Source organism: Cucurbita pepo, chromosome 4, assembly GCF_057944985.1.
Source record: "Cucurbita pepo subsp. pepo isolate OVF chromosome 4, ASM5794498v1, whole genome shotgun sequence".
Classification (NCBI taxonomy): Eukaryota; Viridiplantae; Streptophyta; class Magnoliopsida; order Cucurbitales; family Cucurbitaceae; genus Cucurbita; species Cucurbita pepo.
Window position 1 is genome coordinate 4516086 of NC_141801.1, and position 24496 is coordinate 4540581.

At 34.3% G+C, this 24496-nt stretch overlaps 3 protein-coding genes across 3 annotated transcripts; 1 reads left to right on the forward strand and 2 right to left on the reverse strand.

Moving 5' to 3' along the window:
* The first annotated feature begins 5748 nt into the window (after nt 1–5748).
* LOC111792761 (serine/threonine-protein kinase SRK2E) lies at nt 5749–9182 on the forward strand. The gene is made up of 9 exons (XM_023674339.2): nt 5749–6378; nt 7293–7367; nt 7447–7548; nt 7624–7677; nt 7796–7888; nt 8100–8192; nt 8297–8401; nt 8476–8574; nt 8702–9182. Exons 1-9 carry the CDS (start codon nt 6202–6204, stop codon nt 8999–9001), a joined length of 1098 nt encoding a protein of 365 aa, XP_023530107.1. The 5' UTR covers nt 5749–6201; the 3' UTR covers nt 9002–9182.
* Nucleotides 9183–9343: 161 nt separating this feature from the next.
* On the reverse strand, nt 9344–14812 carry LOC111792741 (uncharacterized). The gene is made up of 7 exons (XM_023674317.2): nt 14466–14812; nt 12090–12166; nt 11820–12005; nt 11640–11735; nt 11497–11568; nt 10969–11085; nt 9344–10500 (listed from the first exon to the last, which is right to left on the reverse strand). Exons 1-7 carry the CDS (start codon nt 14674–14676, stop codon nt 9544–9546), a joined length of 1716 nt encoding a protein of 571 aa, XP_023530085.2. The 5' UTR covers nt 14677–14812; the 3' UTR covers nt 9344–9543.
* Nucleotides 14813–15306: 494 nt separating this feature from the next.
* LOC111792778 (uncharacterized) lies at nt 15307–18822 on the reverse strand. The gene is made up of 3 exons (XM_023674361.2): nt 18595–18822; nt 16798–17217; nt 15307–15849 (listed from the first exon to the last, which is right to left on the reverse strand). The coding sequence occupies exons 1-3, from the start codon at nt 18658–18660 to the stop codon at nt 15625–15627; spliced, it is 711 nt and encodes a 236-aa protein (XP_023530129.2). The 5' UTR covers nt 18661–18822; the 3' UTR covers nt 15307–15624.
* Nucleotides 18823–24496: the final 5674 nt, after the last annotated feature.

Here is a 24496-nt window from a genome sequence, read left to right on the forward strand (position 1 = left end):
GGATATTTCTTTAAAAAATAATAAAATGGAAATGAAAAAATATTTTTTTTATGGGAACAAATCTTTATTACTTATATTTTGAAATTTTTGATATATAAAATACAAATTATTTAAGTATATAAATTAAATAACTCAACAAACTTTGTAAGGTTGAGCTGGTTACCATTTCGATGTTGCAATGATCTAGGTGGTGCCTATGTGGCTTTGACTCGTTATAATTCAAATTTAGAATATTTTTAATGTGAGTAAATAAATAAATATATGATACGAAATTATTATTAAATAAAGAGTTAATATTTAATTTATATTGGAATTGGGAAAGGAAGGAATCTGAGGGTAAACGGGACTTTTGAACCAAAAAACAGGCACTAAATTCTGGTCAATGTTGTGAAAGAAGACATAAATGACAACTTTCACCTAATATATTTGAATTCCTTAAATTTCTTTTTTTTTTTTTTTTTTTTTTTAAATAAATGTAAATTAATTTGTTCTTTATTATGCAGCCCACCATAGTGGAATTTACCATTTTGAGACCAAAATTTATTGAGATTCCAACCCCAAATGAACTATAATTTATGTTTACGACCCATTTTGGTAATTGACCATAATATTTTATAAACTTGAGAGGTTTTTTTTTTTTTTACTTGTAAGATTCTTTTTTTGTTCTTTGTGTTTTTTTTTTTTTTTCAAATTTCTAAGGAATATTGTGTTTCCATATAGATTCCTAAACCTCAGCTCAAGTTGTGGGTTTTTGCCTTCACCAAAATATATATAATTTCTACTCGAAAGAAATTATTTATCTGAAATATTTCAACCATGCAAAAATTCTTTCATTATACGAGATTTTTTTTTTTTTTTTTTTTTTTTTTTTTTTTTTGCTATGATTTAAATACAAAGCAAGAATTGTTAGAACCTCTTAAAAAGAAGTGATCGGAGAATAAGAGTTAGGGTTCTCGTGATAGTAGCGTTTCATTGTCAAAAAAAAAAAAAAAAGCGTGAGAGCTATGGTGTCTTGAAAAATTGTTGTCAAATAATATATTGTAATATTTAATAATATAATATATTAAAATAGAGTATCTTATTTAAATTATTTTAACATGTTATAAGATATCTAATATATTTAATTAATTTGAATCACATTCCAATTTTAATATATATATATATAATATAAAATATTAATTATTTTAATATTTAATGAATTAAATACCGTAAATATATTTTTCTCTCTTAAGTAAATTATTAATTTAACACTTTAAAATTCCAACTCTTCAAATTTTTCTTTCAACTAAATAATTGTGAGTGATCCCAGCAAGTTCTTCGACCCTTCAACCGAAGCTATCATTCTACCGATAAGACTTTTATCTCTTCTCTGTTCTTCCGTGATTGTCTTTAAGTGATCAGGTGAATATAATTAATTAATTAAACTCTTTAATTAATTAATTTTTGTTCATTGTATTAAACGTAGAATAGATCATATCTGTATATAGTAACATAATCTAGTGATTTACTAGTTTGTTACCAAATCTAAGATTTACTCGTTTGTTACCAAATCTATGATTTCATGGTTTGTTACCAAATCTATGATTTAGAATGTAATCTTTATTATACACATCTATAAATACATGAGGTCGTGACCCTAGGTCATGGTGCCATTCAATCTAACACATTGATATAATCATTACAACCAAGTCAATCCTTCACGAATTGTTAATAGTTACGATTGAATCCAAAATTCATTTAGTCGTGTAATACTTTATCGTGGTACGAACTCTTAATTTGAACTTTATTCTTTGTATTAGATTCCTCCCTTCTTCTCAAAGATTTATCCATTTAACTTACAATTTAGAGGTAGTTTTATTAAAGTTTTCTGAATTGATCTTCTAAAAGGATAAAATAACTTTGAATCTCTAAAGAATTTAAATCCATTTTGTCGTCATCAACTTTAAAGAATCTTCATGTCATTTTCAAATAGGAGCGGTCGACCTTCTATGATATCAAACAAGTCATGCCTTAACCTTAATACTTGATATTATAGGCTTGTTTTTTTTTTCCTTAGGTTAAAAATGACATGACAGAAAATCGAACCATCAACTTTTGAGACATTAATTAAAAGGAACCAAAATCTAAAATTTGAGTTACTTTCTCGATTATTTTTAACAGAACTTTAAAATTGTAATAAAAAAAATTGCAGTTCTATACATTTTTAATTTAAAAAATATATAATATATCTACCGAAAATAAATATGAAAATTTATATCATATTTAATAACATCTCTTTTATTTAATCTATTTTTAAAAATTCACATAATTTTTTTTTTTTTTTTGTAATATAAATTTTGAGTGAATTTATTTATTTTTTAAAAATTTTTAAAAAAAAATTCTTGATTTTTGAATATAGTGTAAAAAGTAGGGTGGGAAACAGGGACGTGTAAAGGACGCGGGATGATGGCGAGTGGGGAAAGAAAAGTGTGGGATTCCAAAAATGGATTGAAGCTCAACAAATGTGGCAGAGGCAGGGGAGATGTTGAGCTGGGAACCCGAGGCGTGCGGAAGATGCTGTCTACACGATTCCAAAACGACACCGTTCTTTTCGTTTTCTAGATTCCTTTTTTTTTTTTAGTTTAAAAAAAAAAAAAAAAAAAAAACATTTAAAACGCGGCGTTTGGATGGATGCATTATCCCCACTCGTTTTCCACCTCTCCAATCAATCTTGTCGGACGCTTCTACCTAAAGATTCTCTCTTTCATTCCTACCCTTCCAACAAATTAAATAAATAAAAATACTTTAATAATATTAAATGTGAGATCTTAATTGATCTTGTTTATTTGATGTAACGAGACATATACTTAAATATCGATCACAGACATTTATGGAACACGTCTACCATAGGGACAAATAGTCAATTTTATAGTCAATTTTAAAACAACTTTTTGTCAACCTCTTTTAGATATGAATCTATTTGATTCAGTGAGGGAAGAATTTGTATCAGTATCTCAATTTCAATTCAAACATGGGTTTGATTCACATTACATGACAAAAACTTCCTTTCCTTCGAATAACTCACAATAACAAGAATTAAGAAGAAAGATCAGTGTTTGAATCAATAGGTGAATGAGTTTACCGTTCAATCCATTCGGTCAGGGAATAGAGGAAAAGAAAAGAGCTACTAAATATGCTTTACCTAGTGTTTGAGTTCAATCGGTGTCATCCAGCTTACCTTACCTAGTGAAACCCGATGAATCAATAGGTTTAGGGAGAGTCAATTCATTAGCTGCTTTACCTCGTTCAAGAAGCGAGAAGAAAGAAAAGCAAAGATTCGAAACCGAGTTTACTGTTTAATCAGGTTCAGTAGTTCAGGAAAGAACAAATTCGAGACCGTAAAATAGCTTTACCTCGTTTACAGTGTTTGAATAAATAGGAAAAGGGATAAATAGTCAATTTTGAAACAACTTTTTGTCAACCTCGTTTAGATATGAATCTATCTGTTCTAGAGCAGTCTCAATTTCAATTCAAACCTGAGTTTGATTCACATTTCATGTTCTGAGAAATATTTACCATTCGAAAAGAGGAAAAAACGGAGTCTTTGTCTACAGAAATGCCAGATGTATAGAATACGAGATAGTGCTTTTTCAACTCTCTCAAAATGGAATCTATTCCAAACCTCTAATATATAAATTGTATACGTATTTTAGTAAGAGTATATTTAGACGGGATCGATAATGCATTGAATTTGTTAATGAATTTAAATATTATATATTGGTTTATAGTTTAAGAGTATAGTAATACAAAATTGAAGGTGGAAATTTGAGTGGTTTTTGACTTTAGGTTATTAATGGTTAGGAGGATGATAGTGGAGAATCTTATACATTCATTGACCCATGATGAGACTAATATTTTAACAAAATACCCTTGAGCCATTCAAACACAATGCATTACCCTTCATTCATTCAACCCTTTAACACTTTTTGGCCAATCCCAAAGAGTTTTAGAAAAAGGGCAAAAGTGGAATTATATAATTGACCGGTTCAAGGTGTGATCGTCGCTTTCTTTGTAGCTATTAGACAATATGATATTGTTTCGAGTATATGCTCGAATGGTTTAGTTTCTCTTATCTTTTATTTAAAGGGATGATTTTATTATCAATTGAACTATGCTCAAGTTTATAAATATTTTTTTAAAAAAAAATATAAATATTAGCGATATTTCTTATAGATTACATTTTTTTTTTATAGTAAAAATTATTTAAAAAATAAAAATAAAAAGGGATTGAATTGGGGTCTCTAATTAAAAGGGGTTTAAAAAGTATTTTCTCTTTTACTTTTGGTTATGAAGGACATGTTACCCACACTCATATCACATTATTAAAAAGGAGATAGGGATGATTTTTTAGTTACTTTTTTTCTTGAAATAAAAGAATGCCACATTCTCTTACACTATTTAGCATGTGATATATATATATATATATATATTTTTTTTTTAAAATAAACTTTCTTAAGAGAATTAAGGACTTAATGTGTGAGATTCCACCTTGGTAGAAAACTCTCCTGAGACGTGTTTTAAAAACTTTGAAGGGAAGTTTAAAAAGAAAAACTCAAAGACAACAATACCTGCTAGCGATGGGCTTGAGCTGTTACAAATGATATCACAACAATACATCGAGCGATGTGTCAACGAGGAAGCTGAGCCTTGAAGGAATTGGACACGAGGTAGCCAGCAAAGACGCTGGGCTCTAAAGGGGTGGATTGAGGAGTCCTACATCGATTGGAGAAGGGAACGTGTGTCAGTGAGGATGCTGGACCCCGATATTAGGATCGTACAACAACACACACACTCGATCTAGAAAAACACAAAGAATAGGATAGAGAAAAAGCAAGGAAAACTTTGGCTAAAGAGCAAGGAGAACTTTGGCTAAAGAATTTATATTGATGACTACAAGTATATACCGTACCAGAGAATACAGATAATAGAAAGTACATTCTCAAAGCTCTCCCCTAAATATATATATATGGTTTAGCTTACTATATTTAGCTTTACCGGATATAATCAATTTACTGTATATAGTTTTTTTTTATAGCTATGTATAATAGTTGACTCATCTGTAGCAACAGACTCCATAACCTAACCACCTATTCTAATAGGGGTAGAATGTGAGATTCCACCTCACATTCCCCACCAATTGGAGAGAAGAACTAAATATTCTTTATAGGGAAGCCTCTTCCAACCATTAACAAATAAAGGTCGGGAGTTTAGGAAAAGAAAAAGAAATAATATGTTTTAGGTAAAAATAAAAGAAAATAAAAAGAGAGAGAAAAATATTTATTTGACTTAGTAAATAAAAGTTGATGTATTTTCAATTATGTTTGTTAAAAAATGAAAAGAAAAAAAAAAAAAAAAAAGGGAAAAGTTCAAAAATTCCCATGTGATGTCTTTGCGTGGACTTCTTTTCCATTTATTTTATTTTATTTAAAAAAAAAATACATTTTTCACGTGCATACGATGAAATTGAGGAACATGAATTAAAAAAAAAAAAAAAAAAAAAAAAAAAAAAACATATTTGACATTCATGGACCCAGGCCCATAAAAACCATGTATTCTTAGACAGGCCATTTATTTCAATGGGCCTGTAATGGGCCCAGGCAGGCCCATTAGAAATGGAAGAGTGAGGGAGGAGAAAGGGGTAGAAAGGTAATTTCGGGGGGGGAAGGTTTCACTGACTTTGAGATGATAAAAATGGGTACCCATCATCTTCTTCTTCACCCACTGAATTATATAAAAAGGAAAAGAAAAAGGAGTTTCCAATTCCCAATGCTGAGAAGAGATTTCTGGAGGTGAAACCAGAGAGGGAAGAAGGATTTGAGGTGTGATGATGATCACCGCCTTTGTGAAGCCCTAGAAAGGCGATTGAAGGAGGCAGATAAGGAATTTGCAGTGCGTGTGTATGTGAGAGGAAGATAGATATAATAATTTCTTCTGCTGATAGGGCAGTGTGTTTGGTGATCTTTCACGTGCTCTGCTCTGCTCTTTCATCATCCATTTCAGTGGCTCTGCTCTCGCCACATCTCCTTCTCCAATCAATCTTCTTCTTCTTCTTCTTCTTCTTCTTCTTCTTCTTCTTCTTCGGTTCTCGATTTCGCCTCTTTTAACCCTCACTATGTTAGCCTAGTGCTTTGCGATTGACTCCGAGTGTTCAATAACGACGAGATGGATCGGTCGGCGCTCACTGTTGGTCCAGGAATGGACATTCCGATCATGCATGATAGCGATCGTTACGAGCTTGTGCGGGACATTGGCTCTGGGAATTTCGGGATTGCTAGATTGATGAGAGACAAGCAGACGGGGGAGCTCGTCGCCGTCAAGTACATCGAGAGAGGTGAGAAGGTTAGTGTGATAAAACTGCCATTGCTGTTGTGTTTAGCTTCCTTTGAATTCACTGAGGATTTTCCCCCTTTCAAAATGAATTGGCTGAATACTATGAACCTGCTTCAAATTTTCTGCTTTTGGTATTCATTTTTCATGATTATTGTGTTTTTTGATTTGTGGAATTGCTTACAGATGGTTCTCTTTATTGTTGTTATCGAATTGGACAACCAAAGTTTTGTTTCTTCTTGATGATTGGTATCTATATTATATGTTCGTGACATTTTTCAATTTATTTTCTTACCTAAGATTAAAAGTTGTTATATGTAAAAAAAAAAAAAAAAAAGAAAAAAAAAGAAAAAGAAAAAAGAAACACACTAACATTAAAAACAGAACAATATTGCAATTAAAATTAAAATCAATTAAATGATTGAGAACATAAAGAAAATTAAATCAGTTGTATATTTCTATATTCTTAAAAGGCACTAGGTATTTTATGAATTTCAAGACATTCTGTGAATTATAAATTCCTTTTTTTTTTAAAAAAATATTACATCGAATCTATGACTTATAGAAGAAAGTAAAGATGCCTAATTCATTGAGCTATATTGTTGTGAGTTATAAGTTATTATTAAATTATTGTTACAATTACAACTTACAAATGTATGTATTACTTGCTTGTATCTCGTAATCCGTGCTTGTAAACATTAATAATTAGTGATTGTTGTTATTATTTGACTAGCCGACTTGGTATAGTTCATCGGTCAAGACATTACTTCGTTCTTTGAAGGTCGATAGATCGGAGAAGAGTTGACAAACATATCACTTGCAATAGACTGCACTAACAAAATATTTTGCAAAGTATTTGATTAGTTTGAACTATATTTAGTTCTGTTAATCAAATGGTGATTTACCAGTTCCATTGCATTTGACAGATAGATGAGAATGTGAAGCGGGAGATAATAAATCACAGATCTTTAAGGCATCCTAACATTGTCAGATTCAAGGAGGTTTGTTTTATACTTAAATTTGGCCTCATCCTCATCCAGGCAGAAGAATGTTTTCACCTAATATATGACATTGAAACAGGTGATCTTAACCCCAACCCATCTGGCGATTGTGATGGAATATGCATCTGGAGGAGAGCTCTTTGAGCGGATCTGTAATGCTGGGCGGTTCAGTGAGGACGAGGTTTTATAGGTCCTGAAATTCTTGATTTAGAACCTCGTACCATTGTTGCCTGAATTAAGTTTTCTTGATCTGCAGGCGCGTTTCTTCTTCCAGCAACTCATATCAGGTGTCAGTTATTGTCATGCAATGGTGTGTAAATGATTTACATTTGATGTCTTTATCATTTCCTTTGTGCCCTCAGAGGCGCAAGTCATTGCTAGAAATACTGTGGTTTAAGTAATTGTTAACCTTCACTCATTTTCTGTAGCAAGTATGTCATCGTGATTTGAAATTGGAGAATACATTGCTGGATGGAAGTCCTGCTCCTCGCTTGAAAATTTGTGATTTTGGATACTCCAAGGTACAACCGACTTCTTGTGTTTCTGCGCTGCGAGTAAAATTAAAATTTTAAGGTTGTTCGAACTCGTAGATTTTGACAACAATAAAGACTCCACTGCATTAAGTGTCTTATTTGATGCAATTTTGTTCGTTGTGGTAGAGAAAATTTAGTTGATTCAACTGAATCTGTTGTTTCTTTTGCCTGCACATTTTGATTTGGTGTCTACTTTCAGTCTTCTGTGCTGCACTCACAGCCAAAATCAACGGTTGGCACCCCTGCGTATATTGCTCCTGAGGTGTTGCTTAAGAAAGAGTATGATGGCAAGGTAGTATTATAGCCATTCATATTCTTTCTAAAGTTATAGTCTAAAGCTTTTTATTCAAATGAACTATCAGTTTAAACCCGTACGTTCATGTCTATACATTTCAGATTGCAGACGTGTGGTCGTGTGGGGTGACCTTATATGTCATGTTGGTGGGTGCATACCCCTTTGAGGACCCTGAAGATCCGAAAAACTTTCGTAAAACAATTCAGGTGATAGGCTAAACTTGCTGAATGGATAGTTGGAATTCAATCATTTGGCTAAAACATTTGATTGTTTATTGCAGCGAATCCTGAATGTACAGTACTCAATTCCTGATTATGTTCTTATTTCTCCCGAGTGTCGCCATTTAATCTCTAGGATTTTTGTTGCAGACCCAACAAAGGTTAGACTCACCAATCTTGTTAATACATAAAATAACCCAATCACATAGCAAAATATTACTTTCTAAATGGCTGATGAGATTCTATTTTGATATATGACTTGATGTCAACTTCAATCACCTGGTATAGAGGATAACAATCCCAGAGATAAGAAACCACGAGTGGTTTCTGAAGAATCTTCCAGCCGATCTCGTAGACGAAAGGGTGATGAATAACCAATACGAGGAGCCTGATCAACCCATGCAAACTAGTGAAGAAATCATGCAGATAATCGCTGAGGCTGGCCTTCCCGCTGCCGGGACACAGAGCCTCAACCAATACCTTACTGGCAGCCTTGATATCGACGACGATATGGAGGACGACCTAGAGACTGATCCTGACCTGGATCTCGATATCGACAGCAGTGGAGAGATTGTCTATGCAATGTAATTGTTTATATACCTTTCGAAGTTTGTAGGGTACAAAGGAGAGTAAGCACATATTGTACCACGCTTAGACCACGAAGGCTGGAGAGATCCTGAACCCATTGGATAGAGGTTTACTGATAGAATTGCAAACCGAGTCCAGTGGATCCATCTGTTTCTATATATAGCTTGGATTTGGGTTTCAATGGTCCACCTTTTACATGTGTTTTCTGTATAATCTGTCTATCACAATACACGCACACCCCATGATCTGCAGTTGTATATTTTCTGTAGCAAATATTTGAACTTCTTGTCAAACATGTGTTTTCATATCTGCATCCAGTAATATGAATAGGAGAAAGGAAGATGCAAATAGTAAATTCCCATTTGATGACAAATTCATTACAGGTCCTAAATGGCTATCAAAATATGTATATTAGTTATAAAAAGAGCACGAATAACAATAAGAGTTTTAGGTAAGTTACACCCGATTCACCCCACGGTCAACTTTTTGAATTCGCAGTTTCCTGCACTTGTCCTTCGTTTGAATTCTAATCTCCAAATGATTCAACTCAGTTCATGTGACGGTGGTTCTGGTTGGGTTTGAGCCTCCGTCTGTGGAGGAGCTGGCGGTTGTGGCTGGGTTTGAGCCTCTGTCGGTGGAGGAGCTGGTGGTTGTGATTGGGTTTGAGCCTCTGGCTGTGGAGGAGCAGGTGGTTGTGGTTGTGGTTGGGTTTGAGCCTCTGTCTGTGGAAGAGCTGGTGGTTGTGGTTGGGTAGGAGTCATAGCCGGGCCCGAGAGGGTTACTTCCTGAGCATACACGCCTGGTGGAGGAGGGTACCCACTCTGTGCGTAGACAGGTTGAAAAGCGACAGGAGGCTGCTCCTGTCCCCCGCTTACTGTTTGATAATAACCAGACTGGTCATTCCCTGTCTGAGGAAGTGATTGGGTCAGGTCGCTCGGGTACGTCCAGTAACCGTTCATAGAGTTGACAACTGGCTGGCCGTCTGAAACTTGGTATGCTGCAGTCGGATATGTACCTTCAGTGTCGGTTCCATTTGTTGATAGCACACCAGGTGGTGCACCTCCTGAGTTAAGGTACATGTTCTGCTGATCGTAAGGTGGAATTTGGTCCGAGTAGTTTTGCCCATAACTCGATACCTGTTGGGAGTAGGTCTGATCGTAACCATGAGTGGCGGCTGAACCTGGCTGACCATAACCATAGCCAGGATATGGAGGAGCTGACCCAACCTGAGACTGTTGTCCATAGTAATTATATCCTGTACTTTGTTCTGATGGCTGAATACTTGCTTGGTTCGCATGATCCCAGCTTCCTACTTGAGTTGGATAGTTACTATAATACGGAGGCCCTGGGGTTGGAGGATAGGTTCCTGGCGCATATCCATATTGGGGTTGTTGCTGTTGCTGCAAGGGAGGTTGTTGTCCAGCTTGAGACCAATTGGTAGGAGGAGGGTAAGTTGATTGGGCATAGCTAGTAGTTTCAGATGTATTCACCAGACGTTTCTGCAGAAAGGGGGGCATTTATGTCTCAGAGATAATAACATTCAAATTCCAGCATTCTATCAAAGCTCATGTCAATCTCTTAAAAAATGAATGAAATTTTAAACGTTCCTATTGAAAGATAGTTGAAATGATGTGCAGTTGAACTTCAGCTACCATACAAGAGCCTAATGTTCAAAAACACAAGCCAAGAAAACTACGAGCCTATTAAGAATGACTTTCAAAGTGCTTAAAAAATGGTTTTAAAGTTTAAAAAGTGTTTTTAACCACTAGAAAAGTCATTTCAAACCGAGCCTTCATAAAACCATCATAGAAAATATTGCCTTTCAATACTTCGGATTTTCATGCACGTGATAATATACCAGATAGATAAACCACAGAAATCTCAGCAGAAAATTAGTAGAGCCAGAGAAAATCGGGGACATAGGTGAGGAGAAGTTTGAAAGGCAATAAAGGGAGTTGATGACTCACCCCACTCATTACTTCATTAATCAATTCTTTAGCTGACTCAATCTGCTCCTTCAGCCCATTAATATAAACATTTCTCTCTGTCGATGTATCGCCGGGAGGAAGGTGCAAAGGGATAACCTGAAGGGTGAGAGTCCATACAAGAAGATGATAAACAGCATTACCGGACAATGTTTAGATTAAAATGTGAAAATTTTGAAAACAACCTTGCATATTTTCAATATTTTAAATCCATTATCAAACACGTATCTAAAAATAACAGGCTGTGAATCTTTGTTTCAAATTCTTGTAGGATCATCAACCAAATGCATCCTAAGATGTACGAATGATGAAATGGAGAATTTTTTATTTGAAGTATACTTTTCTAGTAAACTTTCTGAGTCTGACAATTCAAAGTTACAAATCTAACAAAACAGGGTCAAGCAGTAATGTTACTGTGCTTGCTAATTTTAGAAACTCTAAGCTGTTCTTGAACTGCAATAATTGCAATGGCAATGGTTCAATAGACTCTAATTCCCACAAATTACATACCTGAACACGAGCTGCTGACTTGCTCTGTATGCCCTTTATAGTCTCGCCTCCCTTTCCAATGACAAGTGCAACCTATAACAACATTCTTATCATAATATTAGATTAACCTTAAAGGATGGATAAAACACATTAAAAGAAATTACCTTATTGTTAGGAATCTTCATTACGAACTGCTCAACTCCAGGTTGACTTGAGGTCATTCCCTGATTTGTGGTTGCAGGAGAAGCTCCTGAATCTGCCTGTTACATTAAGGTGTCTAAATAGCTTCACATCTCCAACATACAAGAGTTGACAATGATAAAGCATTTTAATCAGCGCTTTACCTCTGCCATTACTTCATTGATAAGCTGTTCTGCCCTGCTAACTTGTTCTGAAGTGCCCATTAATTCCACATCTCTTGTCAAAGATTGAGGATCAGCTTCGAAATCTCTGGTGATCTGAATTTTAGCCCCCGACTGGAGTTGAAGGTATTTGATGGTTTCTCCACCTTTCCCAATAATCAACCCAACCTACAAAAGGATTTGAAAAGAAAAAATCAGCTTTGACAGCAGTAGGCAAATGGTAATCTAACAGACAAGATGGCAACCAAGTACCTTAATATTTGGAATATTTATTTTCTTACTCGTGCTTTGAAAACCATGGTATGGACCTGTTTGAGTACCAGAAGAAACTGAACAACTTGAAAGTTAGCAAAATCTGGAATTGGAAATTTGTGCTTCTTTTCAATAGAAATATAACTACATGCTTAGTATTTACAGAAAAGTGAATCTCAAAGTTGCCAATGCATGTTGAAAAATCGAATGCAAGAAGTGACACATGACACGACAGTGTTTGAGTATAAAAATAAAGGAATGTCTACTTCGTGATTAGTAAGCATACTAAATGTGCTGAAAAAGAATCTCAAGTAACAGGCAATTGAATATAGAATTAAGACTACATCATAATCATACCTCGAAACTAATACAATTAGTTCTTTATAAAGAAGAGTTACACAATCCATTATAATAAATAAACAAACAAAGAAGAGAAGGGGAAAAAAAGAAAGATTGTCAATGTGAATTGTATAATACACAGCCTCAAATTGAAGTGTCTATTACAATATTTTTTTAAAACTCTCCTTTTGTTATCAACTAAAAGAAACAGAAATTTCTAGCCTAAACTACCCTCTAATTACTACAAAAAGATTCCCAATTCCCATTAATTACATAAAGGTGGTACTGGTAACTATTAAAGACTTCAATTGGGGAAAAATTACATGAAGGTGTAGTTGAATGACAGAAACTTCCCTTCCCTAGCTCTATCACCTCTACCCACCCTCTAATCTTGTCATTGAACACAGTCATTTCTCTCTCTTTAAAAATCCCATAAGCCTATATCAATAATGTCGAGGAGGATCTTTGCCTTCTTTTTTACTGTAGCCCAAAGGCAATTGGGAAGTGTTCTCCTTTGTAGTTGAGTGGAAGCACCATTGTAGATTGAAGCTCTGACAGATGAAGTTTCATTAACTCCTTAATTGGCTGTGAAGAGGACGTGATTTCAACTCTCCTTTGTATTTAAACACAAATTGCACTAGATTGAATTGAAGGACAGAAAACGAAGGCCATCTCCTTTGATCTATTTCCAGGATTAATACTCCCCCAAACAAAGGGTCCACACAAAAAATTCACTTTTTCGGGGTTGTTATCCTTCTTTATTGCAAGAGCGAGTGCTATTGGAAGAAGAAAACTATTTGTAATCAGGATTTGCAACAAGGACCTCAGCCAGAAGTTCTCTGATGTCTAAAAGTTTCATATTCTTCAACCAAAGCCTCAAAATCTTCCATCTCTGCCTCTAACAAGTTCCTTCTAGCAGTGATGCTCCACAAAGGAGTCTCACCATCCAACACATTGCATACAACCCTTTTCTTTTCCTTCTTGTTACTAATAGCATACATCAAGGGGAAATAATCTATCCAATCTATCATCCATAAAGGTCTTTTCTTCCCAATTTTAACAATGGAAAAGCTTCCCCAGTGACTCCTTAGCTACATTAAAGACCACAAGGGAGGTCTTCCACTGTCAATTTGAAACCTCCCAAGTGACTCCTTAGTTTCGTAATAGATCACCCAAGGGGTCTTCCACTGTCAATTCAGCTGTATTTTGTGTACCAACCTGTCTTCTCTCGAATCTCTCCCACAAATGCTTGCAATGACCACAAAACTTAAGCAAGATTGATCCAAATGATACCATAGCTAGAGGTGGAGTTGTATAAACGTGGAGCTACTTGTTGTTAAATGTGAAAGGGAGATTTTCATTTGCATCAAGCTACAAGTTTCGACAATGGGAGATTTTCATTTGCATCGACATCCCCATTGCCAGATATGATATCAACAGGGAGGAAACCTACATAAAGAAGTATGTCTATATCATTGGGTTCTAATGGGTAGAAACGGCATAATTCTCTCCAAAATTCTTTCCCGAACCCCTTGGATAAGGTGGCCGAAAGATTGATGTCACCCCACAAAGAAGACTCATCTTTAAATTAAAATTCGATAGACCGCGAGAAGGCTTCTCCAAAATTTCGATAGCAGAGATTACCCTTTTGCTATGACTCCTCCCAAAGCCCTAAAAGGCTCCATAAAGGCCCACTCCAGTTCCCCTTGTCTAAAAAATATAGGTGGACAAAATTTAACAAACTTGACAATAAAATATCAGAGAAGCGCAAAATCTTAAAAGCTAGAACAAAATCAGAGTAATGGACAAGAAGATTGTTTATCCACGTATCCAACATCGGCGTATTTCTATGCTAACAACATAGCCAAAAATCCAACCACAAATGAATCATTAAAGACTCGTGTCGCAAGAATCCGTAACAATTCCACACATGTTCGAACAAACTCCAAAGCATAAAAATAGAGAAGCAGAACATCCACTTTACCTAAATTAAAAAGAAGAAAAGAAAAAGGAGTCGAAGAAATTGAACATGCTTACTAGGAAAGGGGGAAGCGGATGACAGTGGATTTTGAGAGGCTGGGGCAGCAGAGGGGGGTTCGTAGTCAAAGCGAGGGCGTTTAGACTCGGCATTGCTCACAAGCTTAGCAACGATTTCCTGAGCTTTCTGCTTAGCCAATTGAATGTTCTGTTCGAGCTTGCGCTTGTTAGTGTCGGGGTGAAGCTCTTGGGTATCTTGGTGGTCTTTCATGGCGGTGGGAGTGAGAGTGGGAGTGGGGAGGAGGAAGAAGAAGAAGAAGAAGAAGAAGCGGTGATAGGGCTTTGGAGTTCGACGAGCACAAACTCATTTCATTACATTTCCGTTTCTTCTTTCCTTTCCTTTCCTTTCTCTCTCTTCTTTAATTTTAATAAAACTATTTCTCAAAAATTACCCAATTTTCAAAAACTACCTTATATACCTATATTTTAAAAAATAACCATCCCCTTATTATTTTTTTATTTTTTTTAATTGTTTTTCTAAGAAAAAAATATCGATAATCGTAGAAAATCCGATCAAAATTAGCCAAAAATCGGCCAAGTAGAGAGTGAAAATGAGAGGAGTAGCATAAAGAAAAGAGTTTAGAATCCGAACTAAAATCCGACCCTTGGCCTCAGTAAGATTCGGACTGAACCTTGTAAGTAATATGTAGATGAGTCAACATTTTAGTCGAGAACTTTTGTTGATAAACATACATGCATCCAACCATTTAGAGCAACTTCAAAGGGGTTAGCTCGTAAACTAGAGTTGAACGTAGTTTAGTGATTAAGATATTCACATGCAAATTTTCCGCCGTATTTGTGACAACATTCTTAGAACAGACATAAGTATAGCTTAGCCCCATCTTACAAATTTTCTTAAAATTTAGGAAGGAATTTGAAGAACATTGTGTACTATGTTCATGTTCTAGGATTTGAGTTACTCCAATACAGCCTCCAAAACTTTCTGTGCTACTACATGAAAACACATTTAGCCTTTCATTTTAAGGCTTTATCTCCAATGTCCCATCACCAAAACAATCCTTCAATCAACCATAATCGGTCTCGTACTACAACAATTTATTCATCAGTTCGCTCCCTCGCCTCGTTCAATCACTTCGTTCTGGATAATTCATCTGAAACTTTCTGTGCTGCTACTCCAATGTTCTTGGAGACTGCTCGATTAGTTCTTCGGTGTATCTAGGTGATTCTCTTTCTGCTTCAGCAACATCGATGTCTTTCGAGGTCTTCTAAACCAGAGAAACATAGACCATACTGTTCTCAACAGACCCCCATTTGCAAAATGGGGAAGGAATATGCGTCCCCAATATGGGTAGTATGGGCCAGGCAGTTTAATGAGTGTGAAGAACAAAGCAATTGTGATTAAATGCCATGGTACGTCAAGATCCTGAATCATAAAAAGGCAAAAGGAAATTCACAAGAAATGTTCAGTAGAATTCACAGGAAACTAGAATTCAATCAAGATCTTTATACAGCTCTTTATATTGTATTTCTACTGAAGAACAAGATCTAGAGTGTGTTTCAAATGAAAAATGAGCAACAGGAAGACTACTAAACTGTGTTCAAACATTCCCAGCTAACCGAATTTCGAAAATGGTCGTTCAAAATGAAGAATACAACAAATACGACTAAGAACACCGAGTTCTTTAAACAGCTCTTTATATTGTATTTCTACTCTAGGACAAGCTCAGGAGTGTGTTTCAAATAAAAATGAGCAACAGGAAGACTACTAAACTGTGTTCAAACATTCCAAGCTAACCGAAGTTCGAAAATGATCGTTCAAAATGAAGAATACTACAAAGACAACTAAGAACATCAAGGAGTTCTTTAAACAGTTCTTTATATTGTATTTCTACTGAAGGATAAGCTCAGGAGTGTGTTTCAAATAAAAATGAGCAACGGGAAGACTACTGAACTGTGTTCGAACATTCCCAGCTAACATTATTTCAAAAATTATCGTTCGAAATGAAGAATACTACAAAGACAACCAAGAACATCAACGAGTGTTAAAAGAACAATAAGAAAAGTGACGAGCGAACACGTAAAAAGAAACGACAAAATGCTAAATCAGACAATTGATGTTTTTTTCAACTAACGTAAGATTAAAATTCAACAGCATGATTAAAGCAACATACTTATTATTTTCTATTGCATCATGTGCAAATATAGTTATGTAATCAATCCAGAAACAGTAGAAAATGTTGTCTACGCAAGGGCGATATAAAAGCAGAGCTAAAATGGAGGATATGAGACCAATGCTTTGTCAATCAACTATCGTTATGATTCATTCAACTAACGTCTCAAACGTAATGGAACGATGATGCTGAAACCTTACCTTAAGAATTGGAGATAGACTCAAAGCTGTCTGTCTCATGACCTCAGCAACAGAGAAGCCAATTATTAACGGAAATGGGACGATAAGAAGCTTCTTTTCATGGGCGCAGTAGGACATCTCGCTGAGAGATGTGACGACAAGCAATGGTACGCTCAAGTATTTGATAACCGACAAGATGAGATCAGCAATAAGCTGGATGAAGTTATTCAATGCTTCATTCCAAGGGAAGCACTTCACTGGCTCTGGTGAGTTGTCCCAAAGTTTTTTTACCCTGACTTTCAAACTATCCCAACTCGCCCTCCCTGGATCATCTGATTGTCCTGCACTCATATTCATTGCACAAGAGACCATAGATCTAGCATTCTGAATACTTTTATGTGGTTTTAAACTCACTACGTGGCTGCATTCCGGTGATCGAAGCTACAATAAGAACAAAAATCGTACATTATAAATTTGGATAGAACGACTAAGTCGAAAGAATAGGAATTATAAAAAAGAAAAGGAAACAGTGTAAGCAATTGGCATCAAGTTCGTTCAACAATGAATGGAAAATTCATTAAAACAAAAATGAAAATCCATCACACAAATGTGATGGATATCATTTCCATTCTTCATTGACTAAAGCACCGCCGCATCCACAAAACTTAGTTGAAAAGCTACAGTAAATTTAATCATTACACATATTCTCAATCATCTAACTCACGCATTCAAGCCTCAACTTGGATATTATTCAAGTCATGAAGTTCAATGCATAGTCCTTTTTTTGTTTAAAGTTCATCACCTCTGACATTTTGATTGAACATATATTAACAGCATAGACTATTAGTATGGAATAAAGAGGAACTACCATGGTAGGTGTTTGAACTCATAGCCCTACTTTATGATTACATTCAATAAAACACCCAAAATTTTAAGCCAACAAGCTGGCATAAATTTAATCATTTTCTAAATTTGAACATGAATATGTAGAGAATTGTCATAAAGATTTGGTTCAGGAATAATTTTGGTACATTTCTCACTTCTATTCATGAATCTATTGGATTCATTTGGTTCATCTTTGATATTGGTACATGAATCATCTTGATTCATGTATGACCATTAGTGTTGCTTCGATTCATGCATGAGAACAAGTATTGCTACGCCTATATAAAGGTTTTTCTAGCATTGTTATGAGATGTGGAGTCATTGCCATTTTGTATTTGCCTAGAGGCAATTGGGAGGAACTTTGTAAGTGAGACTTCGTAGTGTGAGAGGGTGAGAGATACATTTGTAAACACTTTGATTATAGTAATTGTCCACCACCCGTGGATGTAGGAGAATTTCTTCTCTCCAAACCACGTAAATCGTTGTGTCTCTTTGTTCATTTATGTTCGTGTGTGTGAGAGTGCAATCGATCTTGTTTCCGCTTATGTTACAAAAAAAATACACCCCGAGATAACTACAGTCTTGCATACTCTTCCCTCTTAAATAGCTCCTCGCTTCTTTCAATGCTATGAGAGGCTGAAACAGATAAGTTTATACCCATACCCATTAATGTAGAGGCATTCAGCCATCACAGCAACAGAATTTACCATCAAATAGCATGTTCCAATTAATCAACATCACCCACAAATTCACAAGAAGGCTGTTCCACCAATTTAACCAACATGATTTTGCAATTACCAACAAATTTCATCCACATTGAGAAACAAAACAAATGCATTCTCAAAAGCTAGAAACCGAGCGCCCAAAATCCCACCCATTAACTCAGCCTTATACTTCAAAAAGAGAAATAGAAGAAAGGGTGGTCGAACTTACTCTGGGCGCTAGAAGAACAGGGGCGTGAAGGGCCATTTTAGCGGAAATTTGAAGGTGGGTCGCCATGGATGGGCGTCAATTGAAGCTGTTAAGGGACGAAACACAGTTTTGGAAGAGGGGTTTGTTCACAGATACACCATAACCCAAAAGAAACCTGAAAATTTGTGAGAGGAACAAGCTCCAACTCGAAGCGAAACGAAAACCTGAATCGGATAAAAGGGTTTAAGATGGCGGGACCGAAATCCGCTGCCGGTTCCCCATGGTAACAGTGGTGTAGCCCTTACAAACTTTATATTACAATTATTCTATTTATTTTATAGTGCTACCCTCCATTTACAGACTCTATACAATAGTATGATATTGTCCACTTTGAACACAAGCTCAGGTGGATTTAATTTGGGCTTACCAAAAGGCCTCACATCAATGGATATAGTATTCTTTAATTATAAACTCATGATCATTCCCTAAATTAGTCGGACTTTCATCATCCAACTTTTTTTTTTTTCTCTGTAGGATGAAAATTTTCACTAGATTTCTCCATCTTGATTCACTTAAAAGAATTTTTTTCAAGATGTTCTTGTAAGTCTTGACCTTATGTTCGAGTCATAGATTGGAGAATTTGTAAAAGAATAGAAGATTCAACATCGTTAGAGGAGATGGAGTAAAAAGATGAAAAACTCGCAAAAACTTTTGTGATACCTGCGTAAAGGAGGGGTACATGAATGAGGCAAGATCACATTCGAATGAGAGCGATCTAAAGGATAGGATGATTAACAAAGGTTTAAAGGAAATGAAAATTACTACCTATATTAACAAGATGTTTTTTTTTTTTTTTTTTTTTTTTTTTTTTTTTTTTTTTTTTCTTCAGTGGCTCAATCATATGAATTTCATGGTTAAACGTTGTTTGCTTGGAGCAATTCTATGTTGGGTGACTTCCTATGAGATGTATGTGAGTAAGGACAAAACATACTGGAAGAACTCGTATTGGGTTAACTTATCGGGATTTACAACCAAGCGTTGATCACATGTTACCTGCCTACTCGTGCACTGCTCGCCTGTGATTATGCACGTGTGGACGCGTGCGTGAGATTGCCCCATCACATGTGAGGGCGCATGGTCTATTGCTTTTCGCTCATTTTCACTGTTTCTCATTTTGGTTTCAGTACTTACCTTAAAGTACTTAATTCTACTTGATCTAAGGCTTTTGAGAAATTTGGAGCATTCTATTGGCATAAAAGCGAACTCAAGAAGACGCATGACAACCAAGTAAGTAGCTATATTTCGATTTAAATTTTATCAGATTTTTATCTTTTATTTTAATCTTTTTATTTTATTTGTTTCTGAACTTTGTCTTAGGTCAGAATTTGAGATTTGAAGCCTAAAAATTGAGTCATGCAAAAAACAATCAGATTTTAAGTTTTGTAAACTTTTCTTAGGACCGAGAGTCGTACACCTATGTTACTCAGCTTGATAGCATGCCTCACCGCAACTAGATATGCAATCTATCCCTGCTTAGTATTATATGATATGTTGTAAGACTTTTATGCATTTGTTGTATGTTTTGGGTTATGTGATATAGATTTTTAGTTATGGTAAGGTACTTGGGTGGTAAAGAGTGAACGTTAACCCTATAAGATGATACTAGATTTTGAGTTATAGTATTTAGAGATGGTGAGAAGACCGAAAGAGGTCACAAGATAAGCACACTAACCTTAGGAAGTTAGAGAGCTAACATTGGAGAGGGCTAGATATTCAACCCATGGATTTGGGCACTAAGGTACTTTAAGCCCAGTGCAGATCACGTAGTAGGCCTAGAAAATATAGTACACTTAGGTAAACGCGACCACTAAAGGAATTAGAAACCCCACAAGCAGACCATTATCGTAAGAAAATTTTGGATAAGTTGGCATTAGAAGACATAAGATTCACCAACCTTGAGAGACAAGTTAGGAAGATCATGGCTGCAAGATTTTGGTTAGTCTTTTGAGGCTAAGTTCAAACTTACAAACTTTGAGGAGCGCGAAAGGCGTGCTATGCCATTTAAGAGTTATGGAGTGTCAGATATTCCCAATAAAAAAAATTGCCTAAGAGATGACAATTTGATGTGGACTTTAGAGGACAGGCTCAAGCCCAGTCGTAGCACATGGTTATCAAGATTATGTGACCACACTCTAAGTTGTCTTTATGGCCGGACAAGTATACTTACAAAGTCAAGAACGTGGAAGAGTCGGGGCAAACCAGTAAACCTTGGACTCGAAGGAAACCGAAAAAGGATCAAGCTATGGTCACACCTTCACTGTCTAAGGAGAGGGCTCTAGTGAAGCATGCTCAATGGTATGATACTATTTTTATGATTTTAAGCCCATCAACTTGTTTACGATTTTATTTATTTATTTATTTATTTTTAATTTTACAACTTTTAATTTTTATGATTTTATTTATCCTAACTTTTAAAACCAAGACTAAATTTACAACTTTATTATTATTTAAAGAAAATAAAAATTCAAACTATTTAGAAATTAATCCCTAATTGACATTAAAAATTAGTAAAAAATCATCAACAAAAATCTTAAATTAATAATTGTCTCTGTTGGATGATGAAAGTTGTGCTAATTTAGGGAATGATCATGAGTTTATAAGTGAGGAATACTATCTCCGTTAGTGTGAGACCTCTTGGGGAAGCCCAAAGCAAACCCATGAGAGCTTATGCTTAAAGTGGACAATATCATACCATTGTGGAGAGTCGTGTTCGTCTAACATGGTATCAGAGTCATGCTCTAAACTTCATCGTGCCAATAGATTAGTAAATCCTCAAATATCGAACAAAGGACTCGAAAAGAAAGGTATTAATTTACATCTTGCTCTCAAATTCTATTTGAAAAATGTTATTAAAAATAAATTTAAATCTTCAATTTGAAAATCGTTTAGGTATTAGAAGACTTCCATTATTTATTAATTGAGCTTGAAAATGCCAACTCTTGCTTTTATTTATTTATTTTTATTATAAAAAAAAAATGGAAAACCAAGGCTCTCTCACCCCATGCATTGGAGCATGCCTCCTACTACTTCTTGTTTTTTCTTTTTTTTTTTTAAAAAAAAATATTAAATTCCTTTGCATTTGGATAAGAACAAAGACTTAGATTATATATATATACTTTTAATTCATCACGTTCATGTAGTTTGAAGGAATATTCCTTTCATTTCCAAATATATATATTGAATTATTATTATTATTAAAATATTGTTTAAACATAGTCGTGTAAAAATATAATCAAGAATGTAAATAAAATTTCATATTGACTGAAAAGATACAATATTTTTATTGATATCAGACATTTTGAATGAAGCTAATAGAAAAATCCATGAAAACGATACAAATATCATACTAGTGTAGAGAATTGTCGTTCTTATTAATTTAAAATAAAAATAAATATTTTATAAATCTCTAAATTTTAAATTTTAAATATCATTTTATACCGAGTAAATCATAAATGCAATAATTAAATTATATATCTAATAAGACCCTAAAATCATGAAAATGGAAGAAGTTTTTTAGAAAATTAAGTTAAATTTTGAAAAGATAAAAAAAAAAAAAAAAAAAAAAGATTTGGTTAGAAAATCATTTGTTTTAAGGTGTTTAAAAATTGTGTATTTTTTTTTGTAATAATTAATCTAAAAAGAATTAAATGCTATTTTTTTCGTCTTCAATTAAAAAAAAAAAACAAGGAAGTCTACGTGTGGATAGTAATTATTGACTTAATATTTTAAAATAATAAATAAAAAATCAAATGAACCATAATTTTTAAAATTAAATTTGACTTTTTATCTCTTTTCAAATTTCAATGATATCCATTCATTTTAATAAAAATAATAAAAACAATTTTTTAAGTTGAAAATAAAAAATAAAAACAGGATATTAGTTAGAATAATGTATTATAAAAAATAAAAAAATGCATGAAAATTATTATTAAAAAAAGAAAGAAAAATTTGGATGTTTATACATTTTCAATCTAAACCAGAAATATTTATTATTAAAAACCATTTTAATTCGAGAGAGATATGGAGAGAGAGAGAGAGAGAGAGCGAGAGATTGGGATAAGGAGAGAGAAAGGGCGGTGTCTCTTGGAATGCTCCTAAAGCCAAATTAACCTCCAAACATGTGAATAATTGTCCCTTCGTCTTAACCCAAAAATAAAATAAAAATAAATAAAAATAAATCTTTTTTATTTTATTTTATTTATTTATTTCTTTAATATTTTCCATTTTAAAGAAAAATAAAAAAAAGTCACTTAACAATTGGCTTTCTTAATATTAGTTAATTAAATAAACAACCATAAAGTGTTACATAAAATAACACATGATTTTAAGACATATTTTAAAAATGAAATACATTTATTTATTTTTCATAAAATAAAATATAATAATATTAAGAACAGGACCCTCCATTTTCCACGACTATAAATATAGAGAGAAAAGAGTTGAGGCATAGAAGAAATTAGAGAACAGAGCGACGCGGAAAATTGACGGAAACAAAAAAAGAGAAAAAAAAAAAAAAAAAGCTTCAAAATGGCGATTCAGAGATTCGAACTCTACTTGGAGCTGCTGAGATTGGCCATCCATTTCGTCGTCGTCGTCGCTGAATCCGTCGGCGAGGTAATCCATCAGGTATCTCAGCCGCCGCAACGGCCGACGACGACGACCTCTCGGACTCCGATTCCGTTCGTCGGTTTTTACCCTTGAAACCATCTGGCGGCGGCGATGTGGGGATGTTGGCTGTCTTTTTTTGTTAAGAAATTAAAGGGAGTTTTTGTATTGATTTATTTTTTTGGAAAATAATTCCAATTGTAATTTTGATGGAATTTGTTGGGTTTATCGTCTTTGAGACCGACAATAATTGAGTAACATGAACTCCTGCCCATACCATCTCCAATGGATAATATGTTTTTTTTTTTCTCTTGATTTGCCTAACCACCATTTCAAACTAGTTTTTTTTGGATGGTTCGGATTTAACTGAAGCTCATCTCGAGTTACTATATTTCTAGAGTTAACTAAGAAAGACTTTGTGTTAGGTCTAATCAGGTGTTACAGAAAACTGAACCTAATATTACTCGAGATTATTCTCCTCAATTTCCAATTTTACATTAGAATTATGGGTTTTGGAACACAATTCTTTTTCTTTAGGTCGATATGGGTTTATCTCAAAGCGGACGTGGAATCGTGTGAGTTAAACTGACATGTGTATCACGATTCTATTAGGTTAAATTAATCGAGAGGATAAATATATATTTTTTTTAACTTCTTCAACTACAATGTTGTTACAAAAAATAATAATAATACTAATAGGAATAATAAATAATTTAAATGATACATGTTATAGAAAATAAAAAATTGTCAATATTATATTTTAAAAAATAACATTTTTTCTTATTGGTCCATTTTCATGTAGCCAAAGTTGACCCATATTGACTACTAAATTGTTTTGGGAGGAATGAATTTATGAAAAATATTATAATAGTCTAACTCTTATCTTAGCTACAAACAGTTTTGTGTGTGACTTAGGTGTGGGGTGTCATGGTCATACTTGTTCAAGACGTGTTGTCTGTGGCTGCGTGTCGGATGTCCCAGTTATGTTTGTCCAGGACGTGTTCGTTTCAAACCCTTTTTACTTGCTTTCATGTATACATAGGTTTTTACTGTTCATGTCATGTTAATACAGAATGTATGATTGTTCACCAAAATTATGTCTATGTGTGCCAGTGGTGAAATGTCTCAAAATGTACTATAGGAGATGTGAGTAGCCGTCCATTCTTCATACCCGAATTATATGCTATCAAGTTTTGGTTGTTGCTTATTTTCTTTTAACCTATAACACTACATTCTTAAAAATTATTTTCTATGCATT